General features: G+C 47.2%; 1 protein-coding gene across 3 annotated transcripts; it reads left to right on the forward strand.

The window, feature by feature from the left end:
• Window positions 1-470: 470 nt before the first annotated feature.
• POF1B (POF1B actin binding protein) lies at window positions 471-18,765 on the forward strand. Of its 3 annotated transcripts, none has more exons than XR_015806695.1 (15): window positions 471-803; window positions 6,427-6,465; window positions 6,807-6,908; window positions 8,754-8,927; window positions 9,893-10,023; window positions 11,017-11,044; window positions 11,840-11,914; window positions 14,108-14,200; window positions 14,901-15,014; window positions 15,132-15,284; window positions 15,402-15,512; window positions 16,083-16,211; window positions 16,489-16,562; window positions 16,647-18,390; window positions 18,529-18,765. XR_015806695.1 is itself a non-coding variant. In XM_088173077.1 (15 exons), the coding sequence occupies exons 1-15, from the start codon at window positions 471-473 to the stop codon at window positions 17,794-17,796; spliced, it is 1,677 nt and encodes a 558-aa protein (XP_088029203.1). In that variant the 3' UTR covers window positions 17,797-18,765. The 3 variants fall into 3 exon arrangements, 2 of the variants coding, with proteins under 2 accessions (XP_088029203.1, XP_014741560.2); XM_088173077.1 differs by having other exon boundaries at window positions 16,647-16,761; window positions 17,791-18,765; XM_014886074.2 differs by having other exon boundaries at window positions 16,647-18,765.
• The last annotated feature ends 1,402 nt before the right edge of the window (window positions 18,766-20,167 follow it).

The raw sequence follows: 20,167 nt of genomic DNA on the forward strand, positions 1-20,167 counted from the left end.
CGCGGCTCCTGCGGGTGGGAAAGGCTCTGTGGCCAAGTTCATAACCTGCCGCGAAAAGAACATTGAAGCTCATTTGTGCAACAGATAACTATGGGTTTACACACATTGTAAAGAGAACAACAGCACAGGGCTATTGAACAGCGTGGGGCTTTGCTTTTCTCTCAGTGCTTGGTGATGTTTTGCTGCGGTGCTGTACCGGGAGCGCGGTGGGTGCGGAGCCCGTTCTGGGCAGGTGTCGGTGCCGGTCCCGGTACTGATGTCGGTGCCGGTGTCAGTGTTGGATTCGGTGTGGGTCCCGGTATCAATGTCGGTGCCGGTATCGGTATCGATGTCGGTGCCGGTGCCGCAGCCGGGCCCGGCCCGGGGCGGGGTGGGGCCGGGGCTCCCCGCCCGCAGGTGCGGCCGCCCAAGGCGCGGCCCGCGCAGGTAAAGCCGGAGCGGCCCCGGCGCGGCCCCGCAGTCCCGCCGCGATGTTCGGGGCGCAGCAGCAGCTGCAGCAGCCCGTGCTGCCCCCGCACCTCCCGCAGCAGCAGCAGCAGCAGCATTACTACCGGCGGCAGCAGCACTACAGCACCCTGCCCGCCCGCCGGGCCTGCCCCGAGCCGCCGGCCTGCCCCGAGCCCCCGCCGTGCCCGGAGCCGCCGCGGCCGCTGCCCTGCCTGGACCCCGCTCCGCACCAGCAGCAGGACGTGCCCTACGACCGGGTCCGCACCTACGGGCCGGGCTGCCGCCGGGTCAGCACCTCCTGCTCCTCACGGGCCGCCTCGCCGCTGGACTGCGGCCACGGCTGCGACCCGCCACAGGTACGGCGGACACGGACCGGGACCGGGACCCGGCCGGGATGAGGAGCTGCTCCCGGACCGGGACCGGGACCTGGCCGGGATGAGGGGCTGCTCCCGGACCGGGACCCGGATCTCGTCCGGTCCCTCGGGGGTGCTCCGGACCAGACCCGCTCCCGTCCGGGCCATGGAAGCCGGGGCCCGGGAGCTGCGGGTGTGCCCGGGGGTCGGGCCGGGCTCCCCGGGGGTGGGACGGGTCCATTTCCCCCATGGCAAAGGCGCTGTGGCCGCTCCGCGCCGTCCGCAGCCTCCCCGGGCTGTCCCCGGGTCAGTGGCACCGGCCCCAGAGCGCTGTCACCCTTTTCCCACCTTTTCCCACCCTTTTATTTCCCCCCAGAACGCCGCCTTTGCCGGTTCTGTCCCGGCCCAGCAGCGGTCCCGTCCCAGCCTGGGATGGCCCCGAGGGCTGTGCTGCCCTGGAGCTGCTCGTGTAAATTCCACACCAAGCCTTGCGCTGATTAGTTCTTTTTGAATCACTGGTGCTTAGTAAGGTCCGCGGCTGGGCTGTTGGAAAGCTTGGAAAGCCCTCGCAATGCAGTTCAGCAGGTTTGTTGTGTGTGTATCCGAGGCACGACTTGAAAGTTTTGGTGGAATTTAATGCCGCTTTAACACATGCAAATGGTATATTAAAACTAGAAACCAATAGCTTAAGAACACATTTGACTGCAAAAGCAGCAAGGAGATGGGAATTTATTCTCAAACCATTTTTTCCTCATACAGCAGAATATCATTAACATCGATAGGATTGCTCTGCTGTACTCAAATGGCAACGTACATTTACTTCAAGGTGAACTCTTACTGAGTTTTCTTTCCCGTGTTATATTTACCTGTCAAAAAGAATCTGGATTAAGACCCATACAAGATCTGAATTCCTTTCAAAGCAGTATTTGCATAGTTTGAGGGCTGCCTTCCTCTCCAGGATAGTTTATGTAAATCCTGGGAAGTGAGTGAGCAGCTGTGCTAATACAAGGACAAAAGGAAACAGCCTCAAGTTGTGCTAGCGGAGGTTTAGGTTGGACATTAGGAAAAATTTCTTCATGGAATGGATGGTTAAACATTGGAACACACTGCCCAGGGAATTGGTGGACTCACCATCCCTGGAAGTGTTCAAAAATGTGTGGCAGTGGCAATGCTGGGGAATGGTTGGACTCGATGATCTTGGTGGGTTTTTCAGCCTGCACGAGTCTGTGATAACGTTGGCTTTGTAGGAGCTGGTAGTGGCAGAGCCATTCCCTCTGTGTCCTTAATCCTCTTCTTCAAGATGTGGGGCAGGACTGTAAACACAGATCTCTCACCTCCCAGATAAGTGATCTGCTCAGCTAGGCTGGATGATAGTCTGGATTGCAGTTAATTAATTAAATATTCATTGGCATAAACACTGCAGTCCCAGGCTTCCTCTGCCTAGATAAGTACATGAGCAAGGATTACAGACCCAAATGCTGTCGCTGCTCTATGAAGGTTGTTTAATTTTCAACATCTGTTTTAGTCACTGAATCCATTACGTCCTGCTGATGAAAACTAATTTCTTGCTGAAGTGTTTTGCTGGACGAGACTTTAAAGACAAGAGGGTGTAGCTCAGTCAGGCTCTGTGTGGGTTGCAGTTTCAGTGGTGGAGAAGGAAGGCGCCAAATACAGATTATTAGGAAGTTATTAAAGCAGAAAACAGTAACAAACAGGGAAGTCAGCTGGGAGGAGACAGAAGTAGCACACTTGGTGCTGAATGGGAGTTGCCAGAGAAGCCCTGGGAGGGGTGTAGGACATTCCCAAAGAGTGGATCAGTTGCCCTTTGAGCCCATTGTGTAGGGTCACGTAAAGTGAATAATGGCCCGATACCAAACTCGCATTGGTGTTTGTAGTAACAGGAGAATTTGGGGTTAGTGGCAGCCCAGAGCTGCAGTTTCAGCTCTGCAGTGCTGGTAAAGCAAAGGGCTGTCTTTGAGCAATATTTAATTTACTTCTGCAGAGCTTGTGTGGATTAGGAATCACAGACATGCATATCCCTGTTGATACGGTGCTAGTCCTCAGTCATGTGGCTGGGGTGTGTTTATGTACACTTTTAATGAGCTGGAGAGAGGGAGAATTTGAAATTGGTGTGTGCACAGAGCACTTGTGCTGGTACTTTTTGTGGTTCAGGATTCAGGGCTTTTTTACTTTCTTGGTGTAACTTTGTTTTGTTCTTGGAGTAATTCACAACAATTTTTGCTCTGCTTGATCTAAATGAGAAATGTTTGGAATAAATTCCCTTCCAGTGTGGCTTATGTATATGAATCCCTCCTCCATGATCATGAAAAGATAATTTATGAAGTGGCACATATAAAATGTTTGCAGAGGGCAAAACCCTGACAGGCTTTGTAGAGGTTCTCCATCCATGTGAGAAATTTTGGGAGGCAGGTGTTTGTGTGGCTGGGCTCAGTTCTGTGACGTGCAAAGGGCTCCCATGAAAAAATGGTGTAATATTAACCAGCTTTAGGGTTGGTCTGTGTTGTAACACAGCCTGCCATTTCCCCATTTCACCTGCCAACTGGAACTCATAAATTATGAGCAGATGACTGGATTGCTTGTAATTAGTAAGACACTATGTTGTGGATAAAGGCCTTTGACATAGATGAAATTCTAACTTTCATCTCTGGGTTGGCTGAAGCCAAGGGTAACCTGTTGAAATTAAAAAAAAAAAAAGACTGAACTGTTTGCTTCTTCATAAAAATTGGTACACAGTAAGGATAAATCTATCAAATGCTTATTCCAAAATTAAAAAGTCTTATTTAAAAATCTTAAAGACTAGCAAAAATGTTCATGGAAGGAAGTTTTAGTGTTACCTTTTAAAGATCTCCTTATAAGCCTTATGGCAGAAGTTTGGAAGGGAAGAGCTTTAAAATCCCTTCCAACCCAAACCATTCTGTGATTCTTTAAAACAGCCCCAGACTGACTGGTCAGGCTGTCATAAATTCCAAACCCAGTCATGCCACTGAAACCCCCAACAGCCCTGGGCTTTCCCTTTGGAATCTCGCCTTCCCCTTCCTTCTCCCAGTCAGAAAATGCTGCATCTCCAAACATTGCATCTCCTGGCAGCTTGGAGAGAGCAGCCTGAGCTACATCCCTTGGGATTGCTGGAAAATGGGAACAGCCTGAGATCCCTTCCCATGGCAGTGTCCCCACTGCTGGGGACAGCTCCAGAGCCTCGGAGGTGGCACCTCCTTGTGCAGAGCCCTGAGCTGTGTGTGGGCAATCCAGGCTGGCACAGACACAGCTTTTCTGCCTCCTGGTCCCCTCCCAGCCTGTGCCAGTCCAGCCTGCTTGGCTGGAATGGGAGAGAGGGCAGGCAAATCCGTGTTTGTAAAGGAGTTCTTTGAAAATGAAAGAGTTTGGGTATCTCAAAAATAAGCATAATTTTATCCAGGCAAAGCATTCTTAGGTTCTGTATAATATTACATATACAATGAGACTGTCCCTGTGAATATTATAAAGAAGGTCTGTTTCAACTGAAAATGCTCCAGACTGCTCCTTTGTGGGTTGATTCCTCTGAGACACTCTGGATGTGTTTTCCTCTGTAGGCTTTGAGTTAGTCCTGGCACGTTTGTCCAACCTTTCAGCCAATTCCAGGGCTGTTGTTCAGTGTCACACAGTGGCCCTGTGTTGTCCCTGTGCTGGAATGAAGCACTCCCTGCTGTCCCACTGCTCTCTGGTGTCACAGCTCCGTGTGCTCCAGCACAGACCTGGGCTCGGGCTGTGCCTGCCCTGAGACCAGGCTATGTAAGGCTGGTGATGTTCTGCACCACTTCATTGCTGCTTTGTCTGGAGTTTCTTGTGTCTTCACTCAGAGCCAGGATTAAACAATACACGAAGGAAACGGATTTTCTCGTGTTCGGGCTTGGTTGATTATTGGATCTTATCAAAATACAGAGAGTTCAGCAGCACTTCCAGGCACCAGCTAGAAATGAGCAAAATGGAGCCAGATCCAGCTGCTACAAGGCCTCTTAAAGCTAAACAGTCCAACAGAGAATTAATGCCTCTATTATTTATCCTATTAACCCAGTAGCTAAATTCCTGTGACCCTCAGTGTGACACTACTACCTGAAATCATGAAGAAGATGAGCACTGAAACACTACCCAAAATCCTCCATATTGTCCCATACCTATTACTGTACTGTAAAACCCTCAAATTTAAAACCCTTCACCATATGAAAGTACACACTTCTATTTAACTACACACCCGTGATTTTAACTCCATCACTCAAATTTAGAAGCCATCTCCAAGGCCTTGGGTCAAAAGCAGTGTTCTCCAGGGGATCAGTGCCAGAAAACACAGAAAGCTCAAAAAGCCCAGGTTTCTGGGATACAACAAGGCTGAAGGAAGGACCAGTGGCCATTCCTTTGCTGAGTATTTCACTTTTTAGTTCCAGTTCTACAGGACTGTCCTGCATGTTCCACCTCTCTGTGCTGTCTCTTCTCTGTGCTGTGTCCCCAGAGCCCTGCTGGCACATGGGGTGGCAGCAGCACTGAGCAGCTCTCCAAGTTTCTGCAACTGTTTTAATTTTGAAATTTCTTAATTGCTCTAACTGCTGTAAAAACAGTTTCTTTTCTGTTTCTCTTTCCTGGTGGTGTTGTGATTCACTATTGGGAGGTTTGGAAAACTGCTCCAGGCTTCCTAAACTTATGCAACAGTTGACAGGAAACCTGACCTACTTCAGAGCTGCTCTCACCTGGCTGAGAATGTCTGAGATTGAACTGCAGCAACATAAACTTCCCCCTGGCTTTGGGGAAGAAATGATTCATTATGAAAATTGGAGGTGTGTGCTGCAAACTGACAGATTGCCCAGTCCTTAGATTGGGTTCAGTGGGAGCTCTGCTTGTTTGGGTAAAGACCTGGATGTGAAGAGTTGAAGCAATGTGTGATTTGTTGTGTCTGCAATTGCTTCTAGACAGTGCTGGGGCAAAACCTGAAGAAATCTATTTAAAAACAAAGCTGCTGCCAGGGACAGATTTTTGTAATTTAAAGAGGCACGTCTCATTTTTCATTCAGGAATGTGCAGATGCTCCATGTGAGCATCATTCCCAGAGGTGGCAGCTGTGGAATTGTGGATGTGACCCAGTGGGCTGTTGGGCAGCTCCTCTACCTGTTCACTTCTGAGTTTAAGCAAAATCCAAATTTTCATACCTTGGTATGAAATAAAAAGAGTGTGATGCATCTCCATCAAACCAGCTGAGTTTGATGTGTAATGTGAAAAACCAAAAATAAAAGAGGTGGACTGGAACAGGGACATGGGATCCAGGAAGCCTCATCCAGCTTTCATTTGTAGCCTGTTCTGCTGCACTCACAGAAAATATGGATTCATTCCCTCACACCTGCAGAGAGGGGATTGAGGAAAACCCAGCTCTTAAAATGCAGTGATGGATTGTGTCCTGCTGTGCTGTACATGGATAATTTCTTTTGAGGTGTGAGGCCTCTGGCTTTAAAACATCCCCAGGTGATTGTGGCCAGTGGATCCCGAAGCATTTCCAGCCCATGTCCATAAGCAGATTCCTGTGCCAGGGAAGGTGTTGGAGGGTGAGGTGCTGTAATCTCTGAACCTTTTCTCCTTCCTTGCAGGGCACCATTCGCAGGATCATTATTGAGAACCCGGATCAGGTAGGGAAACTGTGCTGGACTTCCCTCAGCTCCTTCCCCAGCTCCTCCATGGGATGATAACACTGAGAGCACACAGCTCCCACCTCTCAGCAGTTAAATCTTTATTAATATTGATTAATTACTGTTTCTACTGTATTTGTTTCACATAGTCCCTATGCAAGCACAGCCACTTTGTTCCCAAATGGACACACACTCACATGTTCACATACTAAAGGACATCTCACATACCTTTAAATTATCTATTTTTACCTTTAAATTATCTATTTTTAGTCAAAATTATCCTAATCCTGAGTTTGCTATTTAACAAGATTTATGGATATTTTTATTTATGTGTTTTACAGGAGCCATTATCCCCTTTTCTTAGAGGGGCCAGTTTCTCTCCTGGAAATAATGTCATCTATGAAAAGACAATAAGAAAATATGAGCTATTAAATCCTCTCCAAGTAAGTTTGGTGTTTATATTATCTATTGCAAGAAGAAAACTGAGTTGGTAGCAGGAAATGGATGTTTCTGGGTTGGGTTGGTTCTGGGTTTTTTTCTTATTTTTATTAGGAGTAGCTGCCAACCTGAGAACTGCCTTGTTGTGATCTAGGACACATTCTTAAAGCAAATGGAGCAATATTTAGGGAGAGCAGAAGGTGGAATATTTGCTGTGTTTTTCCTAAAAATTTTTTATTAACTAACAATGAAAACTGCTGTTATATCTCTAATACTGTCAGTCTGTATCTGAATAGTGGCTGTGAATTAGTTTTTTGCAGTAGCTTTACAACAGAACAACCAAGATATATTTTTTTCAAGAGTTAGTAAAATAAACCCTTAACTTTTTTCCTAAAAATGTATTTGTCAAACCTGTCTGAAATTTCATCTCACAATTGGTGTTTTGTCAATAGCAAAAATATTGCTCCATTTTTTTGCTCTGAAACATTTCCAGCAGGGAAAAAAAAAGAAATTTAGCATATCTCAGAGTGATTTGCCTGAGGTTTTTTTTACTTTGTTTTTTAAAACTCAATTTTTCATGCCTCTCTGGATTTTAGACAGCTGAATTCTCTGTGATATCCAATCTCTGAAGTGGAAAAGGAAAAAACTGTAATTATAAATAACAGCTTTTTTCTTTCTGCAGATGATGTGCAAAGAAAATATTAAAAAATTGTGGAGTTTAGCCCTGGAAACCATAGTTTTACTTCTGTTTTTTGTTACCTGGGCTATGTTTAGATTAAGGTCAAATCAGGAGTGTAGTTTTAAAGGAAATTTTCATGTGTAATGGGACATTGACCTTGGGAAGTGGTTTTTGCCTGTGCTTCTCACTGGCAGCTACTCAAATTGGAAGGAAAATTGGTGAATTGCAACCTTGGAGTATGAAAGTTAGGTATAAAAGCAATTTTGTTTGGATTATTAAAAAATCCAAAACCACTGCCAGTCACAGGCACTGTCACAGTCACAATGGCTATTGGGGTTGATTTCCCTGTCTGTGCAGAGGGTCCAGCACTAACAGAAGCTTTTATTTACCAGGAGAGGAATTTCCCACACCAGTGCAGAGTGTCCAGCACTAACAGGTCCTTTTAATGTCCCAGGAGAGGCATTTCCCACTCCGTGCAGTGTTTCCAGCACTAACAGGTCCTTTTTATGTCCCAGGAACAGCATTTCCAGGTGTGCCCACCACTCCCGCTCACCCAGCACTGCCGCAGTCACATTTCATTCACTACAGAATTTAATTTATTACATTCATGAGGTTAATTTCCCTCTCTGTGCAGTGTCCAGCACTAGCAGGTCCTTCCTTCTCTCCCTGTCCCAGGAGCATTTCCAGGTGTGCCCGGCAGAGCAGTGCCAGCAGACACATTTCATTCACTACTGAGATTAATTTCCCACCCCATGCAGTGTGTCCAGCACTAACAGGTCCTTTTAATGTCCCAGGAGAGGAATTTCCCACCCCATGCAGAGCATCCAGCACTAACAGGTCTCTCCCTGTCCCAGGAGAGACATTTCCAGGTGTGCCTGGCAGAGCAGTGCCCACTGCTCCCATTCACCCAGCAGTGCCAGCAGACACGTTTCATTCACTATTGAGGTTAATTTCCCACCCCGTGCAGTGTGTCCAGCACTAACAGGTCATTCTCTCCCTGTCCCAGCAGTGGCAGTTCCAGGTGTGCCCGGCAGAGCAGTGCCCGCTCACCCAGCAGTGCCAGCAGCCGCATTTCATTCACTATTGAATTTAATTTATTAAATTAATGAGGTTTATTTCCCACACCATGCAGCGTGTCCAGCACTAACAGATCCTTCTGTCCCTGTGCCAGGAGCGGCAGTTCCCGGTGTGCCCGGCGGAGCAGTGCCCGCAGTGCCAGCCCGCCCCGCTCGCCCAGCAGTGCCAGCAGACACAGACGGGCTCTCTCTGCGAGCTGTGCCCGGGCCCGAGCAGCGACGAGTGCCGGGGACACCCCGTGAGGAGGGGCACGGCTCCCCCCGAGCTGGTGAGGGCTCCACGCTTTGTTCTGGGCGCGGTTTGTTCTTAGGCGGAGGCGAAACGCCGGAAATTATTTTTATTTTAGCGGTTTTATGGCTCTGCCGTCTCCAGGGGTTTGTGTTGGACTCTGAACACCGCAGCCTTGTCACTAAGCACGGTCTGTGTGTCTGTCTGGGACTGTCCAAGGCTTCCTCAAGTGCTGTTGAGGAGGAAAGGCTGTTTGTGGAATTGGATTTCTCCTTGTCACAGACCTGTGCTCAGGTGTGCACTGAGATCAGCCCGTGGTGTTTACCTGTGCTCAGTCTCACCGGGCCGCTTGGTTTTGTTTTTCTTGAGCCATCAATTCACTCGGGGTTTCACCTGTCAGTCTGTACACAAACGCTGAGGGATGCACAGCCTCTGCTTAGGGAGAAAGCACACATTGCTCTGTAACCTCGGCAAACATCAGCTCAGGGCTCCTCTCCTCCCACGCTGATCAACCAGGCCTTCAAATATATTTCAATTTGATGCAAAAGTTGTTGACACGGATTCAGTGGAAGCAAAAAGGAGCTTCCTGGTGTACCTGTAGCCTGTTAGTGCAGCTGGGGAGGGAGTGCAGCAGGTCCCTCCTGTGCACCCTGTTGGTGTTTGGGTGACAAACACCCTGGGGACCTCGGTGTCAGACCTGTGCAGAACCTTCCAGAGCCTGACACTCCCATCAGCCAGCTCAGGACACTCAGCTTGGGCTGATGTTCCCCTAGAGCAGAGGACACTGCTGTGGAAGCAGGACTTCACCTTTTTTTTTTGTTCTAAAGGAAGTCATTCCTCTCTGTACAATTTATTGAAAACCAGCAGGCCTGGAAGACTCACTGCCAAAAAAAGTGTAAATAAATTGCAAATTCCTAGGAGCAGCCAGACCCAAATCCATCCTACCTGTAGCATTTTCATGCTGAGAAGGGATCCTGTTCTGATGTGCTGCCTGTCTCCTGCCAGGTGAGCTGCCCCCAGGACACCCCTGAGCAGCTGGACTGTCGCTTTTTTGGGGAGCTGCTGGCCGAGCTGCACCGCAAGAGCACCGACCTGTACAGCTGCTTGCTGCAGCACGTGGAGAAAATCGGGACAAGGTACTGCCACTGGGTCTGTCATTCCCATGTCCCAGACATCCAGCACTGCACAGCTGACAGGGACGCTGTTGTTTGTGAATTTGTTTCTTCCTGACAGTTGGAATTGACTGGATGTTTTACACATTCATCTGATTTGCAAGTAACCGAGGTCATAGAAATGCTGTAAGCCAAGGAAATTTATTGAATTTGATGCTTAAGAATTGTGTATCCCACACGGGTTTGTACATTGAGCAAACAAGAACTTACAGCACACTCTGACATGTATTTCATGACACAATTCTATTGCTGTGTCCTGAAAAAACAAGCCAAATGTCCAGATTTCCTCTGTCCTGTTGTGATGTTGTGTCATGGATTAAAGGACAGCGACCACCAGGCATAAAGCTCAGTCTCTACATCCAAATGAACATTAAGCACATTTTCTGCAGAGCCCTGCAGACATCTGTGGGAAGAAATGAGAGTCACAGCAGGCAGTGCCCTGCACGGCCTTTCCCCCTTCCCCTCAGTCACCCTCCTTCCTCCCCCTCACTCCCGATCTTGTCTGGTGCTTTCCAAGGTCGCTGAATAAGGAAAGTGGTCCTGGAGTAGGGAAAAAGGGAATTTAACCATCACAGAACCCCTGAAAGTCAACATTTGAGGCAGGGCAGCGCATTGCAGCAGAGTTGTGGGCAAACCATTACCCAGGCAATTAAGGGAGTAATTGGGTTAAGTGCCCATAATTGGGATAACTGCCCAAAGGACTGGGGATAGTCAGCCTGGGTTAGCCCTGCTCCTGCAGGACTCCAGCCTCCCCAGGAACTCCTCCACAGAGGGAAGGTCATGACTTTTTGTCTTGGGGTGACTAAAGTGTCCTAAACCAGGACACTTTTCAGCTGATAAAGATCCTTCCTTGCTCTGTATTGTCCAGATAATCTTTTAGTGGTGAATATGGGCCTGAAACCTGACAGTTCTCAAGCAGCTTTGGGTTAACAGATCCTTGGATTTTGTGTTTTACAGGAACCACGACATCGAATTCACGTGCCAGGTAAGGCCAGGCTGACCCTTGACACCGGTGGGGGGAGGGTTCAAGCAAATGAAGCCAAATGAAGGAGGCTGGTCTTTGTTAGTTAATGCTTCCTGCTCGGGAAAAACATTCAGAGCCTGAAAACTACTGCCAGGCAGGTATTTGCAAATGTGAGAATACTGAAAGGAAATTTCAAGAACTTGCATTATTCCAGTATGAGAGTCAAATTTTGGAAGTCTCTCCTGCTGTTCCAGTAATGGTTTCACTGGCACAGGTAGCTGCATTTTTACAATGTGTTTTTTGCAAAGGCTCTTTCACTCCCTGGCCAGTGAAGCTGCTGCTGAGCAGCAGGTGCTGCACCTTTGAAGGCATTCAGTGTGAATGGGGCAGAAATACCTGTCCAGGGTTCACCTGCAGGAAGCAAATGCCACTGAATCCTGGCAGCATTTCCTGGTGGTCATCTGGGGTTTACTGGCAGCCCAGTAAGTTTTGTCCCACTATAAGCTTCTAGGAGTTGTTGTAGCATCAGCTCTTAATTCCTGAGAGAGGATTGGTTTGAATAGTGCTTTTAAATGTTAAATTTAAGGATTTGAATATATGCTTCATGTATCACTTTATCTCACTTTGTACATGCCCCACATATAAAAGACTTTGGAAGTTTTCTGGATAGACTTTGATCTATTTTTGTTCTTATTTGCCTTGTACTAAGGATGTTTTTCATAGCAGAGCTGTGTAATTAATGAAGAAACCACATTACTATCTACCAGGCAAAATTCTTAATCAAGATGTCTCCCCTTTCCTCCCTTCTTTGCTTAGACTGAAGATATTGAAGAATTAATTCCCAAAGGACTGTCTGAGGCAACAAAGCAGCAGATTCGTTATCTCCTGCAGGTATGGGAGCTTGGCAGCCTGTAGGAGCTGGGAGCAGTAGGAGCTGGCTCACACACAGGAGGAGCTTGCTACATAAAACCCTTCACTCTGCGTTCCCTCATCCCATTGTTTCCAGAGTGAAGGGATGCAATGGTGGCTTTAAGGGAAGTGCCACAATCCACTGGTGTATTCTCAACTGAGCTTGGCTGGGGCTTTCCTGCAGTTTCACTGGAAACTGTCGTGGCTTTGGAGCACTGACAGGAGAACAGAGACCTTTCATCTTTCTGTGTTGTGTATTAAGGCTTTACTTTAAAATCCAAACACAAATAGGAGGTGCTAAAAACCCAGAAGCAGAGCCTGAATCCCACCTGCTCCCAGCCCAACCCCGTGGCTGGGCATGGAGCAGGGAGGGAGCTGAAGAACCAGCCCAGGACAAAACCCTTGACACCTGAACCACAACAGGAATGGTTCCATTTGTTGGCAGATGCCAAAAGCACAGCTCAGCACCAGAGCTGCCTTTGTCAGGCAGGTGTGTCAGAGCAGGATCCAGGGCAGCCTCAGCAGGAGTGTCCTGATCTGGGCTCCCTCAGGTAGGGGGAGGGTGATCCTACCTGGGAGCTGCACCTTGGAATCACTTCCTGGTAAAAAAAAAAAAATAAAAAAAATCCAATGGAATGAAGTTAGGAAGGAGCAGCCTGGTCTGAGTTCACAGCTGTCCTGCTCTAACCTCCACCATCCCTTCCAACTGGAATTAGTCTTGCTTTTCTTACAAGGAAGATAGACATCAACCCCCAAATATTCCATGGCCTCATGCTGGCAGTGTCCTGGGATGCTGGTTCAGCTGCAGGTGAAAAAGCTGGAACAGGCATTTCCTGTTGTCTCTGTGTCCAGCTGGTTTTACATCCTCACAGCTGTGACGATGAACAGCCAGAATGGCTTTTGGGGAACCAGGTGTTGTCAGGATCCACCCAGAGTGCTCTCAGACCCCTTGGCCACCAGGACAGAGCTGGGAGGGAAGGGTTTGCACAGCCCAGGATCCTGAGCTGGGAATGCCCAGAGTCTTCTCTAAGGACACAGAGAATCCCACTGGGGATGCACATGGCACCTCTGGGATTCAGCAACCTCTAGCACTAAGAAAGTTCTGAGGGGGTTTTACTTATGTTTTTATATTCTAAATTTCACCATTTGACTAATTTCCTTCTTTTAAACTACTCTATAATGTATTACACAATAAAATCAACACAACCATAAGGCAAAAGTTAAATTCCAAATTTAATTTCAAAACAAACAAAAAGGTGAGTTACATTAGGAATGAAGTCTCAGTCACACCATGGCACCAGTGGGGATAAAACAAAAACAGTGGGAATAAATCCCCATATGGATAGAGTGCATGAGAGCTCATTCTTCCAAGGTAAGGGAGCACACAGGAGGGTTTCACTTTTGTCTGGACAGGAAAAAAACACAGCTTTTGCACAGAATATTCAGCCCTTCCACGAGAGTCACAACTTGAGCTGTTATTTTGTGTGTCCAAGTCTTTTTCTTCTTTTAAATATTATAAGTTTATAATGAAATGCAACAATTTATGTTTTCACCTGAATCAATATACAGCTATTAGAAGCTTTAAAATTAACATTCCAAAGGAGACCAGTGTTGGGCTGTGGTCACTTCTGGTTTTCTCTTTCATCCAGGTGACTCCTTTCATCTTTGGGATCTTTTTCCTTTTAAAGGGAGGAGTTGGCTGTATGAGCTTTTTTAATTTAAATTTTTAAAATGTTAATTAAATTCCCTCACCCTTAAGCCCAAAGCTTTGCCAGATCTCAAACATGACTCATTCCTCTGTGCCTTTTCTGGCAGGGCAGTAATTTTTAAAAATCAGTATAAGCACAAAGCTTTGAAAGCTCAAATAATTGTGCAATATTAACACATTTATTCTCCCCTTTATTGGTGTACAAAGGCAGTTCCTTACCCTGTTGTTCCTTCCACTTTTAACAGTGTTGTCCTGTGTTACAAGGCAGAAACTGAACACTGGCATTTGCAGAACAAAGTGCAATGAAAATATTTCCTGTAGAAACTGTGGGCACTTCAAAGGACGTGCAATGGTTTTAGAAGTTACTGTCAGCTGTGAAGCAGTTTCTGTTCTACTTCTTGTCAGGCATATTGTAAACAAAGCTGCCTAATTAATCCCAATTATCCTTTTAATTTCTCTCCTCCCAGATGAGAGAGACATCAGACAAATCCCTGAGACTTGTGCTTTCCACCTTCAAGAATCTGCGTGAGGAGCTCTGCCATTTGCAGGATGACCTGGGGGTGAGTCCTGTTCTTCCCTGCCCCTGGCTCATCCAGCTGTTCCCAGGGCTGGCATTCCAGGCTGTGGCTGTGCTGGTGGCAGTGGCTGCTCTGTCAGTGCCTCAGGGGGGCTGGATGGACATGGGTGGCTTTGGCAGCTCTAGAGGTTTTCCAGGCTGGATGGACATGGGTGGCTTTGGCAGCTCCAGAGGTTTTCCAGGCTGGATGGACATGGGTGGCTTTGGCTGCTCCAGAGGTTCTCTGGCCTTCAGCCATCCCAGCCCTGTGGCTGTGGATGCAGGCAGCAGACAATTCCAACTGGGGAAGCAGCAATGTTCCCCACACCAGTCCAAGTGCTCAGCATGGCTGGGAATGTGACAGCTTTGGCCTGGAAAATGCAAAATTGAAGGAGTTTGAACTTGAGCACAGAACAAAGAGTCTGTGCAGTGGGCTTAGTTTTGGGGTGGTTTTTGTTTGTTTGGATTTCTTTGTTGGCTTCTATTTAAATTGTTTCTGGGACAGACTGGAAGGGCAATGTCCAGAATCCCAGTGCTCACCACCCAGCACAAAGCCACAGGCACACAGTGCTGTTTCAAGAATGTTGAACATTCTCTCAGTTCTGAAGCATCCCTTTATAATGACTGAGTGTGCTGCACTTTATGGGAAGAGTTTACTGAAAAATTGCAGCTTTGACTGTAAACCTTTGACTTTTGTCCTGCAGAAGCTGGAAACCGACAATGTCTTGCTGAAGAAGGATTTGGCTTTTAAGGATTCTCAAGTAAAAGAATATGAAACAATGCTGGCTTCTCTGAGGGAGAACAACCGTCAGCAGCAGGTGAATGGAGAAACATTTTCAGTGTCATTCCAGGCAGCCAAAATGGGGCAGTTTGCTGACTTTTGGGTACTCTGAATACCTGCTGTGTGTGTGATGCTGTTCCCCCTGTGCTTTCAGCAAGGGCTGAGGGACAGCACTGCCAGATGCCGCTCGCTGGAGGAACAGCTGCTGTCCCTGCGGCTCAGCGAGGGGGACAAGGACTGCCAGCTCAAGGAGCTGGAGTACAGCAAGAGGGCCCTGGAGCAGGAGATCCAGAGCCTCAAGCTGCAGGTGAGGGCTCACCTGGCTGGGTGCAATAGCTGAGTCCCAGACTCAGAGGGATCAGTGTAGCAAAACCAATGATGAAAACTCTGTTTGTGAAATAAGAATGGTTTTTTTTTGCTGCAGAGCTGCTCCAGCCCAAGCCTGCAGACCACGACAGATGAGCTCTCGAGCCGCTACGTGGAGATGATCAACAACCTGAGGGAGGACAAGGACAGGGAAATCCGCAGCCTCAGGGTAAGGGGCTCTGCTGGCACTGCCTGGGTGCAGTTACAGCAGCACACTTCTACCACTGACACTTCTTGGTGTCTTCTGCTTGTGCAGTTACTTTACTCATAGGCACTGGTGATGGTTTGAAACCTTTATAGTAGAACATAAAACTGTGATTAAAAAAAATGAATTGTTCTTTACATGAAGAAATTAGGGATCAATGTGATTAGTCTTGATAACATAAGAAATTAGTCAAAAGATGCTCAATAGGAAACAAAAAATGAATCTCAGCCACAGCTGTATGTAAGAAATGTCTCTCATGGAAATCAGTGGTAAAAGTCTCCATTCCTGGAAGCCAATTCATCTGTTCAGTGTTGGTTTAGCTTTAGAATTATAAAATCATTAAATTAATACTGGGTAGCATTCAGTCCAGTTAGCATTTTCTGAATTTACTGTGTGGCTCAACTTCCTGATCTGAAAATCCCTGGTTCTCACTTTGGATGGTGTTAATGAAATGCCACCCCCAGAGCCCTGGGTCGGTGCTGAGGGCCCTGCCCAGAGCCCCCCACACCTGAGAGCTCCTGCCTTGTTCTGCAGTCCCAGCTGTGCCAGTTCCAGCAGGACATAACCAGGAGAGAGGGGAGCAACAGTGACCTGCAAATGAAGCTGCACGAACTGACATCGCTGCTGGAGGACAAAGAGGCTTTTATTAAACAACAGCAAGAGGTAAAATAATACAAGTTATTTCTCTTCTAAGGGTTTTTGTGTTTAAGCCTCCATGTACTGTGTAGGTGGAACCTTAGCAAGAAGTCCCTTGTCCTCTCCTGGCTCAGGAAAGGGGGTGAAGATTTGTTCTAACTGAATGCTGTTCCTCTGTCAGCCTTCTGGAAGGGCAATTTCAGACTGTTGAGACAAATTTCTGCAAATATTTTGTTGTGGCTTTAGAGAACTGGTACTTCAGAAAACATTACTTCACATCAGTGTTTGCTTTTGGTTTTCTCAGGAGCTCTTCAGACTGAAGCATGAGAAGTTATCTGGCAGTCAGTCCCCTGGGGTGACAGCCATCATTACTAAAAAGTAACGTGTTATTCACCTTTTTTAAAAACACATCCTTTGGGTTTGCCTTTGTTTAGGCTGTGTTAAGCAGTCTGTTCTCTGCAGGTACAGGAATCAGTATCCTATTCTGGGTCTCCTGTCTGATGACTACAAGGTCACATCACCTGTCAATAAATCACAAACGATTGTCATTGAGAGGACTGGGGAGATTTGGAAACACGTAAGTTTACCTGGAGATGGACTGTTCCCTCTGCAGTCCCTAAGTGCTCAATTTAATTTCAAAGCAAGTATTACCCAAACTGAGAGCTCAGAGATGCCCTCGCGGTAATTTAAGTGCAAAAAGCGAAGTGACTGATAGCAGCCAGGGCATTGTCCTGGCTCTTGGGTGCAGGCAGTAATTGGTGGGTGTGGTACAAATAAAACCTTTTGTTGTTTTCTCTGGCACGTAATTACCCTGAACAAAAGCAGCAGCGTTGCTCTAACCCCAGCCCCGGGGTGTTGCTGTGCTGGGCAGGTAGGCAGGGACCGTGTCCTGCTGTGCTCTCAGGTGAGGAGGGATTTGCGAGGGCTGTGCTCCTCTGCATTAGGAACATTAATGACTCCAAGCTATTACTAAAACATACAAAGCACCACATCCCTGAAACTGACCTTGAGCCAGGGCAGTGACAAACCCAGGAATGCAGAAGAGTGGTGACATTTTAGGGAGTGATTCAGAGTAAAAACAGAAAACAGGGCTGCAGAAGCTATTTCTGTTACAGGCAAGGCTCGTGGTGCCAAGTTTGGCAAGGTTACAAAGAGAAATGGCCAAGCAGGGGTGGTGGTGGCTGCAGGCACAAGGTCACAGCAGCACCTGGACACAACCACGGGGGCACACAGCCAGGGGACAGTTCTGTGACAGCCTGAGCAGATGCAGTTAACACACCTGGCATGCTCCTCAAGGGGACCTTGCCTGCAGCAGGATTGAGAAAGCAAAAGGCTCAGGTCACTGGCAAAGAGCAGAATTTTATTACTGATCCCTAAACCTCACCCGGGTGCATTGCAACCTAGTGAAATGTCATGCAATGAAACATTAATAAAGAAATGAAAAAGTACAGTGTTTGCTACAGAGGAAAGGCTCACTGCTCCCCTTGGACCCTCTACAAGAGAAAACAAGTAGGTAATTAAATGAGATGCTTTATGGGAGGTAGTTTTGTTTCATAACAGAAACAGGTTTGTGTATTTCTTCTAACAAGCTGCTTGTTTCTTTTAGGAGTGAGAGAAACCTCAGAGCTGCTCCAAGGAGTTCACAACCACTAAAACTGCTTTACTTTCTGCTCTTCTGCATCCAAAAAAGGTTCAGTCTGATAGTGAGGAAGGCTGGGAAAACAATAAGGACTCACTTTTCCCTCGGAAGAGTGGGATGCTCTCCCTCTGTGGACTTCAGCTGTTCTTGACCAACTCCTGCCCTTCAGCCAGTCCTCAGGCAATCTAGGAGACAAAAGGAAGACATCTGAAACCTCTAAGGAAGACATCTGAAACCTCTTCCTCTTGGTCTTTGTAACCCTACTCTGTCTCCTCATGCTGAGAGTGGGAATGACCCCGATGTCAGTCCCACCCCTCCCACAGCTGCTTTCAGTGCAGAGTCACAGGCTGCATGGGAACTTCAAAAATACCTCACTGGGAACTGCTCCTTACCTTCCACCTGCCTCTGTCTGGGAAGCTCGGACACAAAGGACAAAACTTACATCAAACCCAGCTTCTGACCTGGCAAATGCCAGCAGGACCCAGTTCAGTGAAGGGCTGGGCCAAGGCTCATTTTAGAGAATGTTTCTGACCTCAGAGGTGATGTATTTTCAGCCCCAAACCAGCTGTAAGTATTTATTTGCTGTGCTTCAAATTTTCAAGAACTTGGTATATTTTTATATGGAAGAACTTTGTGTGAAAATAACTCATGGACTAAATTTCCTTATCAGACTAGCCTGCCATTTATAATTTCTGCTCCTTGCAGGACTACAGAAATTCTTTCAAACTGGTGTTCATGATTCAGTAGTTGTCTGAGCAGCACAGCACAGAGACTCACAGGCTGCAATCCAAAGGTGCTCTTCTATCGCGGGGTTCTTGCTTTGCTTTCCTGCTGCAGCCATGTATTTCTGTTCCCACATAATATAGACCCTAGGCAATGTTTAATGGGCAAAGAATGCTGGAGACTACCTGTAACCATGAAATAAACCCAAGTCTAACTCTCTGCATCATTGTCTGTCTGTCCTGGAAACATCTTGTGTCCAGCTGGAGGGGGTGGTGGTGTCTTGTTCCTCTCCATGAATCTTTGCAAGTGAAGGAAAAGGGCTGGCTCCCCTTTCTGCCTGCTGCTGCCAGCCCTCCCTCAGGTAATGCTGGATGTCCAGCTGGCCTTGTGCTCTTCAGGCCTGGCCAAAGAGCCACGAGTAAAACCTGTTCCTGCTGCTGCTCTTTGAGTGTGCCCAGCCTGAGACTGGCTTTACAGAAAGGCTTTAATGAGTTAAATACCTCATTTGAATGAGGAGTGCCTTGCCCCTCTGCATTCAGTAATTATTCTGAAAGATTCTAAAGCAACCCCTTTTCAGCAGAGCAGTGAATAAAAGGTACATCTACACTCAGAGCTAAGGTGCTCCTGCCATGGGACAGTATCAGTGCAATAAATAAAGTTACACTGTCAGCAAAAGACTTTTCACCTTTGATGATCTTAAACACAAAAAAAGACTAACAGAGGAAGAGCTCCATGTTTGTTTAATGCCATGTTACCTGTGCAGGTGTCTGGGTGCAGGCGCTCCTTGTGTTCTCACCAGGGCTGGGGGTTTCCCACAGCTCAGATGAAGCTACAAAGAGCAGAAATGGGAGTTAATGGATACAGCTGCTGCTGGCTGATCCCAGCCATGGATGTGCTGAGCAGCCCTCAGTGACACCAACCTGTCTTTCCTCCACTCCATGGCACAGCACAGGGCACACAGGGACCTCCCTTAAGGAGGGACAGGGCTCAGACCAGGAGCTGCTGGGCACAGTGAGACAATTCCATGGCCAAGGCCATCATCAGGCAAATGCTCTTTTCAAATCCAGCTGATCCATCCCAGTGGAAACATCCTGGAGCAGCCAGGAAAGCTGCAGCCTGCTTAGAAAAAGCCCAGGTTGCTGCTCAGGCCAGCCAGCTCTCTGTCCTGGGGGTAGCAACGACAGCTCCTCAAAGACTCTGAAGATCACCAGCCCCTGTAAATGCTACAGAGCAGACACTCTAACTCCACTTTGTACTCACAGAAAACACAAAGCAATGAATGGTTGTCAAAAAGCTGAATTAGACTAGTACATAAAGCATATGGCCATTTACTTATAGGCTGGTTTTGTTTTCAAACAATATGTATTTAAAAAGCAAATTTAGTATTTTTTATTATGAAGTACCTGTTACTGTGGGCTCAGCTGTCCCCTCTTTGCTGTGGAACTGGAACTGATTTATCTAATGTGGTTTCTGCTGGAGTTTACAGAAACTCATTTTCTCATTTACTCAGCTCTGTAAATCCTGGTAAGAATTTTACTTTAGCTCATTTCCCACCTCAATTTCTAGTAGGTCCACCAAGACTTCTCTATTTTCTCCAGGAATAAATTAAAAAATGTCAGAC

This window comes from Sturnus vulgaris, chromosome 14 (assembly GCF_052056855.1).
Source record: "Sturnus vulgaris isolate bStuVul1 chromosome 14, bStuVul1.hap1, whole genome shotgun sequence".
NCBI classification, from domain to species: domain Eukaryota; kingdom Metazoa; phylum Chordata; class Aves; order Passeriformes; family Sturnidae; genus Sturnus; species Sturnus vulgaris.